This window comes from Pararge aegeria, chromosome 6 (assembly GCF_905163445.1).
Source record: "Pararge aegeria chromosome 6, ilParAegt1.1, whole genome shotgun sequence".
NCBI classification, from domain to species: domain Eukaryota; kingdom Metazoa; phylum Arthropoda; class Insecta; order Lepidoptera; family Nymphalidae; genus Pararge; species Pararge aegeria.
In genome coordinates, this window is record NC_053185.1 from 4,604,270 (window position 1) to 4,631,206 (window position 26,937).

The following is a 26,937-nucleotide window of genomic DNA, read 5'->3' on the forward strand; positions in this document are numbered from 1 at the left end:
CTCGGAGAGCACGTAATGCTCTGATCTCTTTACGGTTGTTTGAGAGCTGTCCCATCAGTCTGTGAGAGTGAGTGAACCGAAAGTACATCTGTGCATACACTTTGGAAATGGAAAATCTCTCTGAAGATTGACCAACTTGGCCGAAATCGGTCAGGGAAACTGTTGTAATATCGTCAATAAATTCACATATTTGGTAGGCGAAAAATTCAATGAGTACAGGTTTTAGGCATATTACGGGTTTGCGGTATAGTACAATCAACGTTATTCTCAGGTTTCGAAATTCCCGAGCTCGCATTTATGCCGCCGAAAATTTTAGAACGGCTTTGGGTAGCTACTCAGTGAAAAATACACATTCGCTTTACGATAGCCACTAGGAAATTGCCGTTCAATATTAGTTGTCCGATGAGCTTATACAAGGGAAATTTCAAGGTCCTCTTTCCAATAGCCTTCAAATTCAACCGCACCGCAATACTTTAGCGCGTCCGTGTTTGGATGCGGCAGATTCATGCCGATAACGTCATTCAGAAATATGATCCTTACAATAAGGGCGTCAGCGACATAGCTTAACCTTTCCCTATATTTATTGATTAATTGTGTTCCACATAAGTCATTTAAAACACTGTATGCTTGCTGTAAGTCTAATCATAAGTAATTTAATTGCAATAACCAATATCCTGTTGAGCGTGAATGGTTAATACTTTCTCATCACACATAAAGAGAGCGTTCATCGTAATGCAAAGTATAGAACTAATAATGGAATATTTCTTTAACAAAGGTATCCGAAGCCGAAGCCGAGGTTTCATAAGCCGAAAATAAATAATATTATTATTTATTTTCGGCTTCCCGATACGATAATAATAAATATTAGGTTGGGGAAAAAGTTTCTTCGCATTTTTTAAGAAAATTTAAACACTTTTTATATAGTTAGTTAACACCGCGTAGTTTTGGCAGTCCTCTCGTGATGTTAACCTGAAACTGCCTAAAGAATTCTGAAGAGATCGAAATAGGTGGAAATCTGAAGGTGCAAGTTCAGGACTATACGGCGGAGGCTAAAGATGTGTGAGGTCTAGCGTTATCATGATGAAAAACCACACCCCACCGTTGATTAATTCCCGCCGCTTTCTCGAAAGACTTTTTCCCCAACCTATTATACTACGATAATACACACATCGCCATCTAGCCCCAAAGTAAGCGTAGCTTGTGTTATGGGTGTTAAGATAGCTGATGAATACCTTTATGAATATAATATACATAAATACTTACAATATACAGATAAAAACCCAGACACTGAAAAACATTCATGTTCATCACATAAACATTTTCCAGTTGTTGGAATTGAACCCACGGCCTTGGACTCCGAAAGCAGGGTCGCTGTTTACTGCACCAGTCGGTCGTCTTCAAACCAACTTATTCTTGAGTTTTCGATTTTCTTATCACACTTCACGAGAGCGTTTCGCTTACTGCCCGGTTTCTATGCATTATAATGCCAAAGTTTAACACTAATAATGGAATATTTCTTTAACAAAGGCGTCGTAAAGGCAATGGTACTTAGAGCATTCATCGCTCAGCCGTTCTTCCAAACTGCCAATTTGCTTTCTTTGTTTTCAAACGCCCGGATTGGCACAAAAAGACGTTTGAATTCCACCGGCATTCCCCTTTGAAGTGTCATCCTTTCTAGTTAACTTTTGATAAATTCGAATAAATTTAGACTTATATATTTTAGAGAGCAAACATTTGAATTTTAAAGATTCCTAACATTGTTTTCCAGGCCATTATCCAACAAGCCACATCCTAAAATCTTTGAGACAACAAGAAAAACTAAAAAAAATCGTAAGCCATTTTTAGTCAGTAGATTTTGATAAAAATAGAGTAGAATTATAGCTAGAGGTCCATAGAGACCAGGTTTGACAGCCATATGTGGGGATGAAAAATAACTTCCGGCATTTAAGGAGACATAGGCAAGACGAGTTTGATATGGTGATTAAACTTTATCTCAAAATTTGTCGTGACGTGGTACCATTCTCACTACAAAGAATGCCTAGCGATTTTGCACTCCGGTACGATGTCGATGCTATAACCGCACATCTGCTACCATCTTGGACTGCATCCTCACTTACCACCAGTTGAGATGACAGTAAAATTGAAAATGTAGTTGGAGAATGGGTGGAAATGGTAAAAATATGATCATCTAAAATTTTAAAAACCCTCTCATAATTTATAAAGTCTGTTGACGTCTTATAATAATTTGCTTAAATTAGATTAGGAAACTAACAAAGAGATAGGTCAAAATTTTAAAAACGTGTGTTTTCTTTAAACTGTCATTAAAATATTCATATGAGCTTAACGTTAGGTTTAATGGAAACCACACAAAGACACATCAATAAGCGGAATTCTTATTTTTTTTTTGCCGTCATTCATCGCGATATAATTTTGTAAAGGTCAGAATACGTGTCGCAAATACATACATCAAAGTCACAGAACGTACAAACAGAGGACATACCTAAACGAAAATGCTGCACTTCAGTGTCAGCGGATGGAAGCACTTACATCTATTTCTGTTATTCCCGACGTAACGGTAAAGCTCCGAACAACGAGTGATTATAAACAACTCATCGTACCGCTTTGGACACACGTTCGAATTATTAAGGGCGTACCTTTGAAGTTGAATGTGAGGAGGAGAGCTGTAGAATCAAATTTGTGAAGCAAGACATGGTTTAGTAAAAGCGGTGAACGTTGCGAGCAAAACACCGGATAATTTCATATTAATAAATGTCTAAACATCTCTTTGATGTTAATAATTATGATTATGGATATAAATTTGTGAAGAATTTTTCTGTAGTCTCTAGTATGATAGATGCAGCGATACTAGTTAGGGTTTGAGCCTTCCCTTCGGAAGGACCGAATTAGACCCCGGCATACACCACCTAAATTCTTGAAACACACAGCGTATTAAGCAATTAAACTAAATCACGGCGTTAAATCAATTATCATCGCTTACTTTAGCAGTGAAGGAAAATAACGGCAGAGAATCTGCACGTGAAAGAGCTCTCCATATTCTCTCTCTCATATGTTTGGCAGGCCCTTAAGATTCTCTAATAAAATAATAACATTAAATCTTACCAACGAATTATCTAGTAAGTTATGCTAAACGTTAAATATGATTTTACACGTGTAGGTTATAAATTACAATAAACACACAAAAGCAGATCATAAATAAACGTTAATATGCATTGTTTTTACAGGTTCTCTATATACTAGCAGTATTAGGTTAAGAGATTTCTAAAATTAAATATTAATATCCTAGAACTAACTATAAACGGATGAGATGGTTAAAAAATGCCTACTTATTATTAGCAACTCAGTGTAAACACTTTAATTTCAATATTTATGAAACAGTTTACAGTAACTAGCAGTACTTTATAACTTGAACTAGCTTATTTTTTGTTTTCAACGATCAAAATGCGCTTAATGACCCGTTTATAGATAATAATAAAAAAAATTGATACCGCTATAATTTTGGGACTTGGTTGATTTGTTGTACTTTTACTACTTGTGCATTAAACTTATATACTATAATAATAAATTAAAAGAAGTTTCTAATAGATCACAAGATAATAATGAAGCAATAAATTCAAATTCCATTATTCCCCAAGTTACTGTTCAGCGGGCGGAAGACGCGACCAAAAAGACAATTTTCCGCTTCGATTGCTTTATTAAAGAAACATTAGCGAACAAAATAAATCATGAGTTCGGTACAAGGGTCCCGAGAGGTTTTACCCATCGCAAAAAAGGATAGGTTAGTCCAAGACACAAAAAAGAGCAGGTAGACAACATATGTAATCTTTCCCGAATTTTTAAGTTGTCAGAAAGTTTAATTTACTTAGCAGATTATTTAAACATTCGCATGTTCTTCAAATTCATTTTTGGTATTTATTGTTATAGGCCTTAGTCTATTAATGTTCGATGTGCCCTCTGTCAGACAGAAGGCAGAGAGAGGGCTCTTGAAGTTAGTTCTTAATAATAAAAATAGTAATAATAGAAGAATATTGTTTTTTTTAAATTATGATTGCTGAAGGAACTATTGAATTTTTGGGAACTTAGTGAAGTACACATTATGCACCTAATTAATTCAGGGTGTGACAACATTTCAAATTTCTACCAAACCGGTAGACTATAGATGCGGCTATAGTTCATCCACGCGGTATTCCGTATTAGTTATTCCGTTATTTTTCCAGAAATGCTTTAGGTATTAATATTATATTTTTTTCCCGGAAAGTTCATGCCGCAATTATTGAATATGATTGCGGCAGGAAATAGGTTATTAAGATAGCTAACATCCTGGAATAGCAGCAGATATATCAGCTAAATCCAAGCATACACCATTATATTATAATTTTAATAAGAATAAGATATTCCAAGAGGATTTTCAAATACTGTTATCGATGCTAACCTATGTACGCATAGCTCAAACGAATACCAGTAAGGCAAGTGCTTCACCAAACTTAATACATTTTTGGTAGAGTTGAGCTAAAAGTTACAAGTTTAGCCACAGCTGAAGACCCCTATCAGAATAAGCTCTTATCATCATTAGGGGAGATTATAGAACAAATAAATATAAGCCGAACCTTTTCTTTTATCACTATAGTTTTAGGTGAGAATCTTTTCTCGGTGCGGACGCGTGCCGGCCGATTTTCAATAAAAGCTGAAGGGGAATAAATCGTAGGGTGGGTGTATATTGTGTGCGCCAGCTGACGACCCCCATCCCCTCCCCCGCATGCCCTCGCCATACCCCATCACGTGCCAATGGCGAAAAATAAAGCAAGAGATAATTGTATTAATTGCACACTCAAATAAGTTGAATTGTTGTGAGTACTTATTTTATGAAGCATAATTTTTATTTTGAATAATCTGATCAATCCGCTCAGGCCGCGATTGCCAGAGAGGAGCAGGTTCAAATCCTGTCGGTTCCGAAAATTTATAAAATTGATAATTCCTCCAAGTGTAGGTAAAATACTACTAAAAATTATAAGATTACCTAAGTCTTAGAAGCTTCAAACTGAATAGTTTAATCATATATTTCAGAAATAAAAAAAGTAAATATGTTCTTTATAATACTTAATCGAATTAATAACTAACCGCATTAATACAAATTGTACAATATATGACAAACTTATAAGCAAATCATAAAGTAACCATGCCACATTAAACATAAAAAGTAAACGAATAAAGAAACTAGAGGTATGATTGCTCTGTGGAAATCTTTCTAAAAGACCAAATTATATCGCTAATGCACAAGCTTACGATACTTACTTATCTATATGTAGCAAAGCAGAACTTAAATTATTAAAAGGACTATACTATAACTTACCCAAATTAGAAGATTGCAGTATCAAAAAAAATTTAGCGTTACACGTGCCATTGCTTAATTTAACCGGCATGGGCGTATTTTGTTCAATCTCTGAGATTGAACGGTGATGTCGGTGTCAACAAAGTTGGCTCGTCTGATGAAAGCCTTAATGCAGAAATTCGGCCCTACACCTCAAGGCCAATTCCGGAGGCGAAACAAACATGTAAAACGAGACACGAGTGCGAATGTTCTCAAGCGAGAATTCGATCACTCACGTCCTTGGGACGCTATATCATGGAAGCTATAATACATCAACTAGGGCTGTCATACCTAGCAAAATTATGCTTATCCTATCCGATAATTTTGCTAATGATTAGAATACAAAAATGATGCATTAATATTTTAAAAAACGTACCATTCGTATTAAAATATTTCCTAGGGGTAAGGGTCACGATTCTCTCTGGCATTGAATTCTTAACAAACAAAATGCATTTTGATACGTACATTATTACTTTACCAATTCTGGTTGAGAGTGGGTTTAGGTATATTCGAATGTAGTAGAGAAACAGGGCGAAGGCCATATCAATTTGATTTGTTTGTGTTTTCACCATAAATAGCAGTACATTGAAAATTGCTAATAATAAATTTGAAAGTATATGCACCGAACGCAACGCATTTCACTTTGTTCCTCTCGTCCTTTCGAATGAAAAAAATAATGCTTATCCGGCAAACTGAGAACGGATAAAGTAATGTTTGCATGTCAGTGAGAGCGACTAAACTTTGCGATGCTACAAGGAATAACTTCAAAGGATACATTTCTTGGAAGAAGTCGAGGCTTGGTGGCTGGAGGATGTCTAACGCCGATAACACCTGAAAATAATGAATGGCATTAATTCCGTTTCACAGAAAACTAAGCTAAAAATAATAATCAGTAAGTAAAAGTTTTCAAAAAGATGCTATTCCATCAATCACAAGCATGTAAAAATTGGAATAGCTATAGGGAATGCTCTAAGATGATTCAGATGTTATTGATAAAATCTTCAAAATCGGCCTAGGTGTTTTTCAGGTATGGTAGTAAATCGATTTTTAAAGAACCTTTTGGAAGTGAAACTTCTTTAGAATATTTGTTATTTTGAACTTGATTGAACAAAAATGCGTCATGTTAAACAAATAAACGATTTAAAATATTTTATCCACGCGTTCTCAAATCGTGGAACAATCTGCGAACGCGTGCCGCCAAAACTATGATTAAGGGTTGTTCAAAGGGCGAATAAACAAATTGTTTTAAAGCTGGCAACATATAGATGGCTCCGTTAGTGATGTTCATAGGCGGCAGTTATCAGGTCATATACACCAGGTCTTAAACGCTTCCTCGATTGCCCGCGATTTATGTTATATATTTTTATTTGAGAAATATCTTCCTCATATTCCTCTCAGCCAAGTCTTTTACACAATTTGATTTTTTATTCCACTAACTACACTAACCTGTTAGGGAGTCTGCCAGTTATATTTAAACCATACTATTTAATCGGTTACTACGTACCAGAACGCTAAAACGCTCAGCGGCACGTCTTTGTCGGTAGGGTGGTAACTAGCTACGGCCGAAGCCTCCCAGACAGAATGAGTAAAAGAATGGTATTTCATGGGTAGTTATGCATAAGGAATAATTTGTGTCTATCATTGGGAATCCCCTATATTGAATTTAGAATGGTATAAGTCAGCTACCAGGATGGGATGACAAGGTCATCCCATCCAAACGGGTATCCAAAATTTCAGCTCAATTGTTAGGTTATCACTTTTTTTTAATTCAGTTGCACGATTTGACCGAAGTAGGAGTCGAACTCGCGCACTAAGGGTTTCGTACTATAAAGGCGGCAAAAAATCATGCCCCCCGGCGTTGGACACATGGGAGCCCCCTTCAAATTGTCTTTTTAGTACATATCTGTTGTTATACTCGTATCAGCAACAGAAATACATCATCTGACTATCACGGTTCATGAGATACAACCTGGTGAAAGACGGATGGATAGCGGAGTCTTAGTAATATTTTAGGTACTATTTGGGTGCGGTACCTTAAAATTCAAGTATCGCCCGAGGTCGCCTCGTTAGTAATGCTAATACATGGCATTACCGTCTCAATATTAATTACCACTGATAACATGATCAGCCGAGCCGCCCGTTATCAGGAAATAATTACAGTGCGGTGCGCTGGACGCATAATTTATTCATTTTCACTGTTTGTGCTATCGACCAGCGTAGTGTTTGCGGTCCGCGACGCTTGTCAACATGTTTGCACTGGATTTGCATAGGAGCTGGAAAATTGGATCCCACGCAGTGGCTTGTGTACAATGTTTTTAACCACGGTAGGTGTGATCAATAGCAAGTAGATGATACACCTTCTTCTCTTTTTGAATTTTTTTTTATTATAAAAATATATATCTTTGAGGATAATTATTTATTTTGTTTCATATTTAATTTATTATATTATTTTTATGTAAATATATTTTTTAGCTATCCATATATATAAAAGCACTCCTATTTTTGAACAGTCAAACTGTCAAATACAGCTTTTATTTACTATGATGATATTCTATTGTTGGGTGTACATAATGATCTTCACCCGCTCGAGAAGAGAGTAGAAGAGAATGAATACGGTGAGAAATAAATGACTTAATATATTATGAGACTTAAATTAAAAATTTAATGACGTAAGTTTATCGATTAAATAAAATAAAGCATAATCTAGCCTGGCGAAGCGGGCTGGGTACGCTAGTATATTATATTTGTATTGGTAGTTAATTATTTATTTATTTGTCTTTATTTACAAATATTGTTTAAATAATGATATATTTATTTTATGGGTATATATGTATATGTCCACCACCAAACTATTTTCTGTATTTGTTTTCTTCGCCATTGGTTGCCTGGAATAAATCGCTATGAAGCGATAAGGCAGCCAAATTGTATACGTTGTTTTGTTATACTTTTCTTTTTTATGTACTTTTTGTGCCGTGAAATAAAAGTATATTTATTCATTCATTCGTTCAATGGGTTGGATTTATTCTTTTACGCAGACGCACGGTCTACTGTGTGTTGTTTAATCCTACCACTTCGCCTTTAAATTTACCACATTAAACAATATTTTTTGTCCAATTTATTTCATGTTATAATAGGTAGTCTGGGAATATACATAATCGTAATATAATTAATTATATAAAATTAATATTTATAAATTTAAAAATTAATATTAAATTAATACATAATAAAATTTTAATGTAATTATTGCCTTACTTGAAGGCGAATTTGAATTTGCAGGTCGCCCAGGTGAGGTGACTTCGAATATTTTTTCTTTCTTCAACAAGCCCTTCACTACTCTGCTAAGCTTTGAATCATACAGCGAGGAAAACCTTTTTCCTTAGGCTACTTAGATAAGATACCTCAGAAATGTTTGGCTGCAGATCTTAATTCTTTAGTCCATTGAACCAGTATTCGGCACCAAAGAATTAGTTTTAATAGGACAAGAAGAACTTCGATGGACGACGTCTACCTGACCCTTATACCTGAGCGTTGAAGTTGCCAGTGGTGACTGACGTCATAATATCATCTCAGAAGATTTCAACGTCTAACTCTTCTCTCGTATCGAGATTGTAGTTTCTGAGTACACTTACCGAATATCCTGTCAAAACTAATGCATCGGTACCGGTAAGATTTTACTGCAAATAATACTTACATTTTCATGCTTGAAGAAGCAGAGCATCTTGAGCTCTCGGAAGACGCGTTTGGAAGAGACGAGCGACTGAAACACGTTGGGTAGCTTCTTAAGGGCCACGCGGCGGCCATCGCGTGGGTCCGTCACTGCCCTGTGGACAAACAAACGAAGTATTATTAAGGACCATCATCATCCGCAGCCTATTAGAGTTCCACTGCACAACAGTGTCATAGGAGGGACAGTTATAAAGCAACGCCCCAGCACGCTGCTTCAGTGCGGCTTGGTTGGCTTTAACAACTATTATCACAATCAAGTGATTATGACCGGGACAAATAGTTTTACGTGCCTTTTTGCATTTCGTAGATAAAATGTAATTAGCATAAGTTAATTGCATTAAGGTTTAATCTCTAGTTTTGGAACGTCAACTCGCCATCATATACGGCCTGGCTGCAATTTGATGATATAAAAAGGAGGAGGTTATCAATTCGGGTGTTTTTTTTAAATTGTATGTTCACAAAATTCGTTATTTACACTCGAAAGGGTTATGCAAATGTATTTAGTGTATCGGAGTGTACCCACATTTCCTTAAAAAAATTGTCGCGACTGAAAGCTCGTTATACCACATAGCTTGATTTATACAAAGAAAAAAATACTTTTTCCTTGGTATTACTTTTTTTTTACAAGTGAGATTTAGTAGTTAGCATTTTTATGTGCTATTTAAGTTAATTGGTGCATTTAATTATGGCAATAAAAAAAGGTCAATTAGTGTATCACAAGTAACGGATATCAAAAGCCTATGTTCGAATATAAGCGAATCAGTACTTTCCTATGGGACTTATTTTCAAAAACAGTTTCGATCGTATAACAAAGGTGTGAAAATAAAAACAAAACTCGACGGGCCGCTGAAGCGATTCGATATGGCGATAACAATCGATGTATCACACATAGAATTCGCTGAAATCATTTCGAACACATTTCCCTAGTAGGTGCATCGATACGTTTTATTCGTGAAAATGTTATCTAATGGGTACTAAAGTACTGCCAGAATGATAATTTAGCCTTCTTACCCGTGTTGCAGCAGTATGGTGGATCTAAGCTCTATATCTTTTTAGGAGTTGTAGAAATTTTGTGATGGGAGAGGATAATATCCTAATATTCACAGAATCAAGACCATACAGAACCCTTAGTGCATTGTCTCCAATAACAGTGAAAACACGCACGTCTCACTCACACTCACGGAATGTTGCTAGCTTACAAACATTTCTCATTTAACCCATTTTATGGTAAACGTTAAGAACATTAGAGGTAAAATAATTACTGTCAACAGCTAAATGGAATAAAGACTCTAACCGCCTGTTCGAGAAACACTACTACAGTGGAGTGGTTTTCGATGCTTTAATATTAGTCGTGTACACGATTTTTGTATTTTGGCGGTGAACTCATCAAGATGACAAATACATTTTATCCCTTGTCAGTAGATATAATGAGGGGATACATTTTTTGTGTATCCCATGCAAGGCTAGCGTGCAGGGACACAGGAGATCTGTGTCCAGCAGCGCGATATTAATAGGCTGAGTGATTCGTGAATTTATGAATGTTGAGACACTATAAGAAATATGTTTAGTAAGCAATCGATTTACCACTATTTTTGGCAAGTAATAAATACTCGAGTGGGTAACAAAAATCTGCTCCCTTTATTGAGCTTTTTCAAATTAAGCAAGCTTTCGAAAGTTTAGAACTTATTCTTGAATACTTCTTTTTCTAATGTATTGAATCTATATTAATTTCAAGGAATCAAAACAATACCCACCCATCCACCCTATGTCTACGAGTTAAGAAACTTTTAAACTACTTGTGGCAGTCAACTATGTCGCGAGCTCAGATGATCACTATTTTACTTCATATGAATTAGATACATATATGAAAATAAAATATTTACCTACCATCTTATACCGATTGCTGGGTCCCGGCACAAAAGTATCAACGTTTGCAAAACGCCTTAAGGTTTACAGCAAGAGGTCATAAACCCGAACGCAGTCGGGTCACAAACTTCAAAGCAGTCGATTTCACACGAACAATCGAATCGAACAGGCCGGTACCGATGTTAATGCTAAACTTAATTGATATTACACACCATTATTTCGACACACCCATGTATGGATGAATGCTCCGGTCCCGTTTGGGCGAAACTTCGAAACAAAGACAGGAAACGTGATTCGTGAAGGGTTATAAGAGTTCCTTTTGCAAACTTAGCTTTTGATGTCGAACACCTAAAGGTAGATTATTCGATCGCCAAACAATTTTTAATCAAAGAATATTTTTAAATTCTATCATTTCTTACACAAAAAAATCCTTATCGTCTGTCTAGCCCTTGATCAGAGTAGATCGAGTATGTCTTTGGCGGCCTTTCGGTCAACGCTTTTTAATCATCATTGTTATATCGATGAAAATCAATCATCCTTTCTTTCATCAATCACCAGCGAAAAAAATGGGTAGGTACTTTTTTTTTTAACAACAATCAGTTCCACAATGTATCAAAAGGCGGCATCAAAATTTTATAATAATTGCAGTTCGCATCATTCTAACACCTTGCTTGCTTGTCACCTCGAACTCTCCTCTGAACGAACGCACCTTTAGCTTTACCTAAGGGCCAGCACTGAGTCCGTTAAATCTATTATATTAATCTGGCAGGTCATGAATAAACGACGTAAACCCTGATTGATATAACTCTTCAAAGGACCCCGAATCCTATACATAAGAAAACTTCTCTAAAAGCCCGAATTTATAACACCTGCTTTAGCTATTTTCAAAGAGAGCGAATAATAATAATTATACTTCGCCATCTTAGAGCCATAGCACACGGCGTATTTTATACGCGCAGGCGACGCACAGATGACGCGCGTATACGCGCTTCATACGAGATTTGAACGCAACCTTCTAACCTTAAGCACACGGGGCGATCGTGAAACGCGCCTCTACTGCGCGTATACGCGCTGTAGTCGCTCGTAGCTTTTGCGTTTTGATCAGAAACTCCTCGAATTCAGTGTTATCGAATGTCATATCCGTCATTCCAAGAACTTTTTTTGTATCTAAAACCGGAGTTAACTCGCCAAAATACAGTAATGAGATCATGTATATCGGCAGAAGAACGGTAACTCATCACATTGAGGTAAGAAAACAACCAGTATTTATTTATTTATTATGTACCTATTTATTTATTGACCAGTTACAGTTCTAAATCAATCTTAAAAAGACAAGTGCACTTTGATTATTAATAAGAGAATAAGATTTATTTATTCAATATCATCATACATGTCAGATATGATATCGGAGTCATTTGTAACCGATTCATTGCTATCCCCATTTAGGAGTGAACTGCCAGATTCATTTCTTGACGCTGATTGATTACTAGGATATTGTATAATGTAAACGCAACAATCAGCGTCTACGGCGCTGAAGACGCGCGTTCCTAATACGCGCGTCGTCTGCGCGTTAAAAATACGCCGTGTGCTTACGCTCTTAGCCTCGAAGTAAGCGTAGTTTGTGTTATTGGTACTAAGATGGCTGATGATTATTTTTATGAATATTTTATTCAAATAGGCACATATATGGCACTTTTGATGCGTAAATTATGTGTAAAATATAACATAGTAGTGAGTTGTTGGCGATAACTAAATTCGTCAACTTAAAACTAAAGCTACGAGGGTTCCAAACGCGCCCTGGTCTAAGATGAAGCCCACTTCAAACTTAGCCTATTAAAGAAGCAACCTGGTAAGAGCATTAATTTACACCGAAGCATTTTTATCGTTGACGTAGTCCTTAATACTATAATAAGACTTTTCTATAAGCTTACGTTTAACACAAACTTTGAAATTTTTCAGAGACATCTCCAAGATATCAACTAGTAGTTTTTATTGTAAAATTGCATACAATTTCCTTTAAATGAATAACTTATTTTAAGTAGTCTAGTATACAATACACTGATAAACACCCAGACACTGAAATACCTTCATGCTCTTCACAGAAACATTTTCCAGCTGTGGGAATCGAACTCACGGCCTTGGACCAAGTGGCTGCCATTAAATCTAGAATAATCCAATCATTCATCAAAAATAGCTTACGACAACAACACACAGACTTCTTCGCTCATATACCAGAGCCTTCTATATTAGGCTCTTCGGAGCTTAGGATAAAAAAAATAAAGGCCAAAGAACATTCAAATGCAGTCACCCATTTATCTACAAACTTGCTTTACCAGCACAGTGGATTGATTTGCGCCATCGCAACTAGGTCACACCCCACCACCCTAATGAAAATTATAATATCCATTGAAATAAATGCTAGTTAAGTAATGACTTGAACATTTATAAATCCCATATTTAATTTCGACTGCCTATCATAAGCATACAAAACACAAGTCTATTTTTCAGATCAGTAAACATTAACGGTAGGTACGTTTAAATATTTGAAAACGCATTTCACGGAGCAAGTTGTACAAACAAAATGTACATTCTACTGTAGGTATACGAACCCCGACCAATGCAATGCAAGTGGGAGCGTCTAGTCCCGAACGAAACACTAGGAAAACATAGTTTTCTACACAATAAATATAAATTAAGTGTGAAAACTTGTGTTTGCACAGCTTTCAACTCGCGTCTTCTTTAACTTAGGAAAAGGTCACAGAGCAGATAATATAAAAGCCAAGTTTTGCCCCACGGTTTCCTTCACGTTAACTAGTAAAGTTTTGTAGATAAGCGCTTTCGAAGATACTAATTCTTTTACATCATAAACCTGATGGATAGATTGGAGTAGTAGTAGAGCTTTTTGTGACAAAGCTCTTGCGAGGAAGTACACTACTATGCATGCAGCATGGCTGTGTTACGGTCTGAAGGGCGGCACTTTCTTGGACATGTTCCTTGCATGCCCTGCGATGTGTTGCTCTGTTTATTGACTTTGTTTTTCCACTTACCATCAGTACAACATAAAAAGAACTGAAGCTGATGTTATTACGCGTACGTTTATAAGTTACACGGTCTGTGTATTTACGTGTAGCTCTAGTAATTAAAGATCAATACGTAATATATGAAATTCTTTTAATTCGAATTCAAGTTCCAAATTCATTTATTTCAACTATTCCTAATATAAGCACTTTTGAAACGTCAAGTCTGTCTGTCTGTACTACCACCGCGGTGGTAGAGTCATGGTTTACCAGTTTGGAAGGCAGATACTACCGAGAAGAAGCCGGCAAGAAATTCTTCAGTTGCTCTTTTCCAACGTCAACAATTCACTTTATTTGTTTATTTATATATAATACGAAATTCATCAATTGTATAGTAACCTCGCTGTAATAAATGTGTTTTAACATATATATTTTTTTTTGACAAGTTCAACTTCAAGATATAAAGGTATTTCATTTCATCACCATAATCTTGGCCTTCGTAGCTCACACCTTCTATCATACAAAAATGCGGGATGGCAAACTTTTGCGATTATTATCACACGCTAGTGATAATCACCGGAACTGACGGCTTAACGTGCAAAAAATAACAAAACCGCAAGTAACTGAGAACAGTACAACAAGATATAGGCTAATAGAATTGTATGCCAAGAATAACATAATGTAGTCCTACGCAAATTGAAGATGTTGAACGAGATATTACGAAAAGTTTAGTTTTCATTTATGTAAAAACTTTATAGTAATATTATGAATGCGAAAGTGTGTTTGTTTATCCTTACTTTACACCCTAACTAAGACCGACCAATCGACTTGATTTTTGGCATGGAGTTAGATGAAAGGGCGGACAGTAACATAACATACTTTTTATCCCAGGATTGCCACAATAAAAGAACTCGGGTAACAACTAGTTTATTATAATAATTGGGAAGTTTGGATATGTATTATCTTGCATAAAATATTATTTTTATCTCAAATAACTAAAGGAAGGTCGTTACTATAAGGGACCTCATACCAACTATCTAATCCGGGATAAGCTTACGAGGTGAGAACCATTATTTTAAAAACATATACCTATCAAAATATCAAAGTCACAACGACTTTACAAATATTCGCTCAATGCCAAATGAAAATAGCCAAGTAGTCAAACAATGTCAAGTTGAAAAGCTGAAGAGACGTAAACGTGACATTGTTCCGGCGCTGATGGATTCATACTAATATAATAAAAGCAAAAGTGTGTGTTTATTTACTATCCACTAGCTAATAAACCTGGCCCCGCTCCCGTGGGACATAGTTTTGCGTCAAAATTTGAAGTTGGGTTAATTTTTCAAGTCAATCCATCGACGAGTTTATTTATTTATTATTCATTGAAAAATCAACGTATCCTGAGGATGCTCCGGTCTCGGAGCGAAACGTGCGTAGAGGGTACATTGCCGAAGATCTGTTTGATGTGGAGTATAAGGATTGAAGAAATTATAAACTACACCATACAGATTCTCCTGCTTTTCGCGGAGCAAATTAAGCTTAATTTTCATAATATATTATGGATTTCCGCAAAGTAACGCCTGCTTCTATCCAATATCGGGCATCTTCCTCTTCTTAGTCGCTTCTTAGTTGTCAGAATGGTTGTGGTAGACACTTGGGTGTAGCCTATACTTCTCCACCCCTCCCTGATCTTTCTAGTATAATCGTAAAGTGGTGTTTCAATCGGATCCCTTTCGTCCGGCCATCTCTGACCGGTGAACGTCCGCATCCTCTAGTACGAATACGAATGCAATCTAAGATGGCGCAGGTAAAGTTCTTGGGGTATGGCACGTAAGTTCTTTGCTGGTAGGGTGGTAACTAGCCACAGCCGAAGCCTCCAACCAGGTCTGCGGGCAGAAGCATGGCGGCGGACAATATATTTTTTAATTCTAGACTGGTTTAAATTAACAATTGAGAATCTTCTAAGTAATCCTCACTCTATTACCACTAGATCGAGACAGGCTGCTCGCTAAGCATGGTCTTTATGGGCATATTCACCCTATAAGTAGAGGCGCAACACAATGGCCCCTATTTCCCGGTAGCACTATTCCCATCTACGGCAACGGATGCGGTTACGGTAGAGCAAAGGGTGCGAAGAATCTGCGGGCAGCTACCGATTACGGTTCGTAAGTACTTACCTACTAATTATTTATCGATTCTGTAGTCATCATCGAGTGTAATTTTTTTGTATTCCACTGTAAGTTAGCCCTGGAGTTACGATTCAGTCCAAGATGGTAGAGGGCTGACCTATTAGGGAGTATGGCAATTATATTAAACCAGGTATAGGTTTACTATAATCGATTTCTACGCTTTCTGTAGTGTGGTAACTAGCCATGACCGAAGCCTCCTCCCACCAGACCAAAAGTAGTTCAGCAACTATATATCCTTAATTGTCCCTGCCGGGAATCGAACCATCGACGTCCAAATTACAACCACAGCGCTCAACGCTAGGCCAGGAAATTACTAAGGTACCAACGTGCAAGACGTGAGGTAACCTGTTAAAGTCTGTCAAACTTTCGTTAATAAAATGTAATAGGCATTCGAGATGTAAGTTTACGTGAATTTACATGTCTTTAGAAAGTTAAACTTGTATAAGAGTGCTACAATATACCTATTATCTTATTTAGAACACGTTTGTGTAATCACAAGTGGTTCCTGTATATTATTAAACGGACCTTTTACAGTAGGCATGGTTGAAAACCTATCATCATCATCAACACCATCGGCACTTCAATTGACGTCCATTGCTGGACATAGAAGCAAAAAGCAACAGCCTTTTGATTATTAAGGAGGGCAATTATCACCACACCTAGCTCAGTAATTACTCGTAATACTTATAGTATTTAAAGTGCGAATTTTATACTTTTACTGAGTGAAACTTAAATTCATCCAATGTGTTTTATTTGAGTCAAACGTAAATTCATTTAACGTGTTTTGTCTGAGTAATACGTAATTCATCAGATGTGCCCCGGCCCGCCAGTGTTCCTACAAGACTTTATTTAACTTGCTTCGGTCGTATGTGTCACTGTCCGGATCGAAATTCGCTATTCATTTTTAAAGCACTTGCGGGCGTTGATTGTGCTGAATTTGTTAATGCAACTAAACGGTATGAGTACCATTATCGTACCGTTTATCATCTGAGGAGAAAAAAACCGGATCTACAAGATTGGACTTATTATTTTTGTACAGACAATCTGTTAAAGACACATTCATTGATTATGATATATATTGATATTTTAGGTTTGTAGGTTAAAAATAATATGACCATGCCTGATGTTTATATGTGCGAAATTAGGGTAACATCAGTAAAACCATGATCAGGTAACAAATAAAAAACGCACACATATTGTATAAATAATACCTATCAACAAAGTATAAATTACTATAAATTTTTAACTGGAGACAATTTATTTTTTAAAAATAAGCGGAACACGTACGAGAATTTTAGCGCAATGCTTTTAAATAACGAAGACATTCGGTAATGTATATTTTAATGGAAAGCCCGGCCCGGTTTGGCAGCGGCAACCGAACACGGCATATTACGAGTAGCTAGGCTGTGGCAATCCCGACGGATTCGATTTACTTCCTTTTCGCACAAATCTGATAAAAGTCACATATATACTTGTATTCGCGACATTATGTATGAGATGTATCATAAGATATTTTCCCAAAGGAAGCAAGAGTCTAAAAGGATTTATTTAACTTCCAGAATCAAAATGTTCACTTTCCTATTTCAAACATTCAGAAAAAAATCTAGGCAAGAATAATCCATGTTTATAAACATGATCTACTTCAAATCGGGCAGAGTTAATTCCACAGTTTTGTAGTCATTTATATTTCCGTGAGATCTGAGAAATGTTCTCTATAATAAATGAGTAGGTACCGCCGTTTATATTCAGTATTGTTTATGGCAATGATATACCATTTACCATACAATACGATAAGGTAACACAACGATTAACTTTATTTATAATCATTTTTTTAATTTAATAAAACTTATAAATAAGGTTGATCCACAAGAATAAACCATTTTACATACGATAGTCGATCCAAAAGAATCAAATTTATTATCTAATACGATAAAGTTAAAAATAAAAAAGCTAAATTAATTAACCATCTAATAATATAAGTTGTACCTATCTACAGTTTACTACCACTTTATACACTATGTTTCTTTAAATTAAAAAAGTTGCTTCGAGAAAGTGGAATACCTTCTAGAAACAAAAAGAACTTACTTCACTATTACCTTACAAAAATGTGCAAAAAGTTGTGTAATGTATCCGTAAATTCAAAGGCAATGTGGAACCTCACCCAGAAGCCTTTTATAACTTACTACTATACAGCAGCCTTAAGGTTTGTCCCAAAAAACGAATGCATTGTTCTCGTAAAAGCAATTGTTTGTTAATACTCAGTAAGAAAAGTCCACGAACCTTTTGTCTGCGTGTATTCGAGCGTACGCCGACAAAATAAAGGACACTAGGTACTGCAAAGATCAGCTCCTTCCACAAATAGAAGCGATCGCTGGACATCACACATGGCTGCACTAAATTTCAGCGGGATACATTATTTAACTACGCCAAGATAACACAAAAAGTAACCAAAACAAAAAGTCTCCCGAGAGTAAAAAAAAAAAAGAGAATAATATTTATATTATAAAATAATTTCCTTAAACCTACAGAGCGTAGACTTCCCCTCACGTAATAGTTTACAGGAAAATAACGAATGAAAAATAGAAATGGTAAAAAATATTTAGCATGGATAAATACTTCATACAGTCATACATAGCCAGGACCGCACTCAGATTATTTAAAAAAAATTGCAGCAAGTAGGTACAGTGTCCACACCCGTGCCTCATTACACATAACGTTATTCCGTCGACTCCGATTATTGCAGACCACCGAAACGCATTGAGCAGCGTGTTGGGTAAATATTACAATACCTTCTTAGCCGCGTCGTCTTCTGGATTTTTGGCGTCTTTGGTCTGGATGAAATCGCTATTTAGCGATAAGGCCACCAAATTGTAATATATTTATATAGATATTTATGTTATATATTTTATTTGTATTTATATTTAATATATTTATACATATATTATAGTTATATTATATATATATATATATATATATTTTATTTATATTTATATATTTGTATAATTTTTAAATCTTATTTATTGCACCACCTACCTCTTTTCTACGTTTTTTCCTTTTACGCCATTGGTTGCCTGGAAGAAATCGCTATGTAGCGATAAGGCCACCAAATTGTACTCTCTTGATTGTATTTAAATCTTTGTAACTACTTTTTGTTTCTTTGGTGTACAATAAAAGTGTATTCATTCATTCATTCATTCATTGTTCTATCTTGCTCTATGTGCATATCTCTTTAACTACTTTATTTTTGTGTACAATAAAAGTGTATCCATTCCTGTGCCCAGCCGTGGACACTAATGGACTGGGACTACTAATCAGATAATGACTATTCTAGAGGCTAACATCACTTTATCCACTAGTTAGTCGAAACTCGAAACGCAAACATCCGTTAGTCCCCGGAGGATAACGCTTTATAACGGTCCGCGCAAATCCCTTACAGCAAAGACCAGTGGATACTGGATAAGCTAACACGCGGCTTATCTCGCTGGTGCAGAACGCTAACTTTAACTCCTATAATATGCTATTCGGCCGCCTTTATTGTACCTATGATGTCGCTATGAGACAAATATTGTTTTAAGACACATAACCATAAAAGAAAATAAAAAGCCAAGTGCGAGTCGGACTCGCCCACGTAGGGTTCCGTACCATCTATAAAAACGGGTGAAAAATAATACGTGTTATATATCGGAGCCCCCTCAAATATTTATTGTGTTCTGTTATTTAATATTTGTTGTTATCATCATAAACCCATTACAGGCCCACTACAGTGCTTCCTTTCAAATGAAAAGGGTTTAGGCCGTAGTCTACTGGCCAAGTGCAGATTGCCAGACTTCACACACCGTTAAGAACATTATGGAGAACCCTCAGGCATGCAGGTTTCCTCACGATGTTTACCTTCACCGTTTAAAGAAAGTGATATTTAAATTGCTTAAATTAAAACGCACATAACTCCGAAAAGTTGGTAGTGCGTGCCGGGGCTCGGTCTCCACGAAAGGAAAGCCGAAGCCTTACGCACTAGGCTATCACCACTTGTTGTTGTTATAGCGGTAACAAAATACATCACCTGTGAGAATTCCCACTGTCTAACTATTACGGTTCATTAGCCTTGTGACAGACGGACAGACTGAAGGATGGACATCGGAGTCTTAGTAATAGGGTTCCGTTTTACCCTTTAGATACGGAACCCTTAAAAGTTAAAAATTACATCATCATTAGAGGTGAATGTGACGAATCGTACTCTATACACCCCAAAAGGGAAGCCTTAATAACTATGTTACATATTTTAAGAGTTCGAGGTTTCCACTAAACTGCCAAGCTATTTGGCAATTTGAATACCATGGCGAGTCTTTTTGAAAACGATGCAGAACGTGACATCATTAGGTACTATTACATAAATATGTAGTATGAAAATTTATTTGGACGTTTTGCTTTTTATTTTTTAATTATGACTCAAACAACAATAAACCTATTTTTAAATGAATAATTGTCATTTCACCTATTCTTAATCACAAAAAAAATCTAGTATCGTAGATTAATTAACTTAACGCTTTAAGTAAATCAATCTACGATACTACTAAACATGATCAAACCGCATTTTTGATTCATGTGTAATAACTTAGATGTATCCTACATTATTACTATCTCAGAGTGCATTAGGTAGATATTCAAGTACATACAGTCTGTGTAGCTATCTAGCAAGTAGAGCTGTTGCATATCATACTGTAATATTCATGTTGGTAGCGCTGCGGTACTTGTCGCAGATAAACCGTCGGAGTTACCATCTCAGTTATTAAACTGTTCATTCATTCATTGGTCATAAAAGCTAATCGTACATTACAAGTCAAACCGGTAAGCAAACGATATATAAGTAATAGAAATCTTTGGTGGTAACATCTTCTCTTCATTATAGTATAAGTACCTACTTGCTGTGAAATTCATGCCGGTCGCTCGGCAGTACTCTCATAGATCAACATAAAACTGTTCATTCATTCAATCGGTCATAAAAGCTTAAAGCTAAAAAGAAAATCTCCAGTACGAGTTTAAAAAGACTTAAGGACAAACATTGTAAGTGTTATAAAACTACCCTTAAGTGATTATATCTCGTACTGGAGATTTTCATCATTTTATATCATCTGCAAACCCTGTGCATACCCTCTATGCACGCCACTGCAGCTCGGCATCTATAAACAGAGCAATATGAAGTCTATGGCAGACTTGCACAGCGACCGTTATGATATAGTCATCATGTTTATTACATGCACGCCATTGCCGAGCTGTGTCCATCAACCTGAGAAGGATAAGCATCATGTGCTTGAGATTTTTTCGGACACAACGCCCTTTAGACCGGACACAGCAACGCTGCTTGGCGGCAGAAATAAGCATGATGGTAGTTCTTTCCAAAACCGGAAACTCAGCTCGCAAATTAAAAGGGCGAGCCACACGGTACAATTAAAATGTAAACGTAGTGGAGAAAAGTAAGCGAAACGCATAAAATTATAAATTGCATTTAAGCGAACTATTATATAACCGGGCTATATAATAACACCACCAAGATGATGGTGCACAAGAAAAGCTATGCGAAAGTGCTACACGCTAAGTTGCGAGGGTATCGATCGTCTAAAAACAAAATCGGTAAAACTACTGCTGAATGTTGCGCATTAAAATCCAATTACTAAAGTATTTGAACTGCCGATTGGCGCAGTGGGCAGCGACCCTGCTTTCAGAGCCAAAGGCTGTGGGTTCGATTTCCACAACAGGAAAATCTGTTCATTGTAGTCTTGGTGTTTAATTGTATTTCTGTATTTATTCATAAAAATATTCATCAGTCGTTTTTTCAACCATAACACAAGCTACGGGACAATGTGTGTATTGTCGTAGTATGTATATATATATTTTTTAATTTAGATTATTGGTTTTGGTAAGCAATAAGTTAGATAAAGTTATATTAAAAACGGATGAATTTAGCGAATGTTTTATGGCAGTTTGCTCTCCTTTTTGCCAACCTTGGAATCGAACCAGCACCTTGCCATTTGTCATGCTTACCGCAAGACCAACGAGCCTCTTGCAGAACGCTACTAGAGATACAAAATATTTTTTTTTATGGTGAAATCAATATAGGTATTTAGTTTTAGTTATATCTGGCGAAAAGGCAGCCAAACGGGCAGGAAGTCCGCAGATCTGTGTCAATGTCGCCGTATCGGAGACATGATGTTTTTGACACATTTTTTAGCGCGCGCCACTCAATGCCAGGCTAGGTAGTATTGCTTTTTCTGTGTCACCTATACGAGTGAATGAAAAATTAAAAAGACATTTTAAAACTCAGCTGGATTTTGCATAACGTTATTCAAATGTAATCCCGTGGTACCTATTGTTTTATGTTGGAAACGCTGGGCCCGAGTTTTGAAACAGAGCCATAGACAAACATGCACCACTATTCTTATTAATGTATTGGCCTCATTTAATAACAACTTAATATCTAGTAGTGCCTATGTCCTATACGAAGCGGTGATAGCGCATTGGGTAGGAGCTCGACTTCATTGAATCCCAGCACGCACCTCTAACTTTTCTGTTATGTGCGTTTTAAGTAATTAAAATATCACTTGCTTCTACGGTGCAGGAAACCATCGTGAGGAAACCGGCATGCCTGAGAGCTTCATTAATAGTTTTTTGGTAGCTACCTTTAGGCAGAATGAAGATGCTAAAGTTTAAGAAATTGTAAAAGTTAAAAGTGTCAAAGAATCGACGCATGGGTGACCGATATCCAGCATTGGTTCTGCAAAAATATACGGCAAATAACTTATAAGAACGCTTTTGTCGCCAACTTGTGTATCTGGGATACGTCCGGTTGATGTCATAAAAATCCTAACGCATCCACGCTTTCGGTTTTGCAAGCACTTGAGAGGACCTAGTAGTTATTACGTCCCCTATGCTCGGTAAGCAATTTCCAAAAGATAAGGATAAAAATAGTCGTCGTTATAACGGCAGCTGATCCAATATTGGACCTCTCTCATAATAACATCGTAATTTTCTCAGCCCTAACACTGAAACCACTTATCTCGGGAGTTCCTGCTAAGTTTGTTCCGCAGCTAATGGTCGTCGCAGCTTTTTAGATAAAATTTGTAACAGATTTGTGCTCGACTGCTGTCACTACTGAGGGACCTCAGATGAAACTTCTGATGTATTCGTTTATTAACTAAGTGTACACACTTGAACTTTAGGGGAACTTAGTAACTTGCTCATAGGGTAAAAGAAAAAAAATCTCAAAGAGCATTTTTTATACCATAGAAACCATACCATAAGGATATGTCCGAGCTGGCGATAATTGTTATACAGGTAAGAAGTATGGACCTCAAAAGAAGACTCAGAGACACTCAGCGGGCGATGGCTCGGAGTATCTCTGCGTGATCAAATCCAGAAGAACCAGTATAAGAACAAGTTTTACCGACACAGCTCAACAAGTCGCAAAGCTGAAGTAGCGGGGCAAATAGCTCGGAAAACGTTTCTGAAATGGCAGCGCAGCGTTGATGGACCCCCAACGAGGTGGATAGACGATATTAAGCGCGTGGCTGGGAGCCGCTGGAACAAGCGGCACAAAACTGTGGCATTTGAAACTCCCTTCAAAAGATCTACGTACAGTAGTGGACGTCTATCGGTTGATATAATGATAAGACAAGAATAGAATCCAATGGCTAAATCTAATGAAGCATAGATTCGATGCTAGGGAGACCAAAGCCTAGACAGTTCATGCTTGCTTTCATTGTTGGAAGAGCAAAGTATTTAAACTGAAACCTTTTGTAGAAAAAATAATACAGGGCTGAAAGACAAGATAAAGTTGTTTGAAAACAACAAAAGTCTGCGGCAAGGAAAACCCTCCTACCCTGGTCTACCCTGGTCGACACCCTTGTCATTCGATGATGCATATTAACTTGATTGCTTTTATTTCAACGTTTTGAGAACGTAACGAATCCATCATAGCTTCATGGCTGCACCTAGCTACGTGTGTGTCAGTCAGCGGAGCGATGTGGCCCATGATTTATATTTAGCGCACTCGGCAGTATCGCCAGGAAGTCGTTACGGCGCCGGTGCTTGACCCAATAATGCAACTAATTACTGGAAAAGCCACATAGTTATCGATAATAAATATTTCGAAATCGTAAAAAACTGGTTGTTATCCTCTTTATCATGAAAATATTTGAATCTAGCTGTTACTCGCGACTTCGACCGCATTATTTTCGGGTTTTAATAAATCCCGCGGGAACCGTTTGTTCTCGGGATAAGCAATATTACCAGGATGCAAGGATAAGTATGTTTAACTACTAACCTTTTACAACTAAAACTGCAAAGGTTATGCTTTAAAACCCGAGCTCACGGTTTATCACTGCTTTCTCCGCGTAAAAGTATTAATAAACCTTAGCCATCGCAACGATGCAAGCTGTCTAGCTCTGAGCTATGAGCTGGTTGAGCCAAACACTAAAGACAAATGTCTAAAATTTACCGGACTAGCAAAGAATGGACTAAAATGCCCGTTTTCACTAACGCATCAACTACATCAACCAATAACCAATAGTTGTTACTTAAGAGTTTTTCGTTACGTGTTTTTTCTTTAGACATCGCCTAAATAATTAGGATTGGTGAAAACTACATTATACTTAGTGATGGTTACAACTGGCATCACTTATTGCGTACTAACTTAAACCTATATATACCTACTGCTACGCCGTAAATCTGATAATAATATAATGATGCGGATTAAAAACGAGTTAACGTATTACTTAGTGAAATTTCTAAATAGACGGCTAATGCTTTATTTTGTTGGGCTCTGCAGTCTTTTTAAACAGCTCGAACTATACGTACAGTCACGAGAGCTACGAAACATACGTTTATAATGTTTTTCTTTTCAATAAAATCTCTCTAGTTTAGCACTGCCGTTGAAAGCTTTAATTAAGTAATGAAAAATACTCACAAAGAATACTCTCGGATAAAAAGAGAACATAAATTTAAAATAGACGCCCAAAAAGATGGCGATCAATAAAAGGGATATTTTGCAATTTTCAGGTGCATTTTAAAGATGTTATACATCAGCAATTTCTACGCGTTAGTACCTACTTGTATTCAGATATAGGACGTTATTAGTGAAGCTAAGTCTGCAAAAAATAGGTCTAGCACGGCAGCCGCACGTCGGCTGCCCTCATTTCACCTTCTATGCACTACCACAGTTATATAATAAAGGCTATATACGGATCTACCGTATTTTATTTGGTGCAATTTGCTTCTTATGGTACCTAATGTTTCCCATTAGATAATTCCTCGATCTTCTATTCACTCTTTACATCTAATACTTGCTTACCAATACTTCAAATCAAGATAACGAATCATTTGATACAAACTTTTGAGTTTTAATTGTAAATATCTCAATATTTATTTTGACTCACAAAACTGTTATAATAACTTAAATTTTAAGGCAGAGTGACTTGAGTTTTGGAAATGTAATAAATTTTCAATATTTTTGTGTAAGTATTATATTACGAGCATAGCATCAAGCTCACATTTTAATGCTATAATTTGTTGCAATGTTGGCGTCGAGTCGATATTACAGACACACAAAACGAAGCAACAATTTAATAGTAAACGCGTAGTATAGTAATCACATAATATGCGGCGTATATTTTTAGCCGCGTTCAGCGAAAATAGGTCTAGTTGTCGTACGCATCGCCCTCATTTCACCCCTACGTGGGGCTTCGCCGCTCACGTCTCGCAGTCAATAGTCTACATGAGTCTCACTAACAGTTTTTTTTTTTAATTACTATAATTATGAACTAACCAGGGTCTAATCCTTAGCATAGTAAAATCCCATCACGAGGCATTCAGTTTAATTCCCTAGTCACTTTAATAATTATAATATATTTTTTTTAATTATCACTAGCACGATCCCAAAATACTGGCGTAAGTCACCCCCTTGTCTTGGAGAGCACGTTAACTCATTATCGACTGCGGCGTCAATACAGGACATATCGCTCAGGCTATTACAACTGTGATGATAATCGTAAAATGTCCGCCAACCCGCATTTGGGCAGCAACTTGGTTGACTTCAACCAATCTCCAAATCAGTCTAACCTACGAGAGAAAAGACATGTGCCCAACAACGGGACGTGTATAGGCTAATGATGATAAATTAAGTGTTGGTTTTGTGCAATTTGGCAATAATTTGAACCAACATTTTTTGCCTCTAGGTAGAATCAGTGAAACCCGATGATAAGGTAAGTTAGCATCAGGACTTCTAATAGCTGGTTTACACAGTGCGGGCATAAGAGTCAGTCTGCCAGGTAGCTGCAGTGCAGTAAACGTATGTAGGTATATATCTTACGAGTAACTCGCACGTGCGAGTTGGATAGTATCTCGCAACCGAGTTACTTCAACGTTTTTGTAGTTATACTTCTTTTGGCGCGTTAGGGAAAAATTATGAGAGTAAATTTTTAACACCGTCACGAAAAACCGACACCCTGAAGTTAGCTATAAGGTTTGGCAGTGTACACTTTCAATTGTCTAAGTCTGCGGGCGCATTCCGGTGATTCAATTAATTCAATTGCACATAAATCTCTAACTTTAATGTTGGTTTTCCGCTAATGAGTCTATTAGTATTCCAAATTTATTTATGTTTATTATGTCCATTTCTTAAATTACATAGAAATATCTTTTTGTGATATTTAAATAAACTTTATTTAACTAACTAAATAACTGACTGATATTGCGTTATAAT

The 26,937-nt window shown here is 36.6% G+C and overlaps 1 protein-coding gene across 2 annotated transcripts in view; it reads right to left on the reverse strand.

The window, feature by feature from the left end:
* LOC120624423 (serine/threonine-protein kinase NLK) overlaps nt 1–26,937 on the reverse strand; it is a 202,969-nt gene that overhangs the window by 68,993 nt on the left and 107,039 nt on the right. For both annotated transcript variants that reach the window (XM_039890954.1, XM_039890953.1), the window contains exons 2-3: nt 9,078–9,207; nt 6,162–6,217 (exon numbers count right to left, since the gene is read on the reverse strand). In XM_039890954.1, the coding sequence (XP_039746888.1) occupies nt 6,162–6,217; nt 9,078–9,207 (186 nt within the window). The remainder of the gene's footprint in view (nt 1–6,161; nt 6,218–9,077; nt 9,208–26,937) is intronic.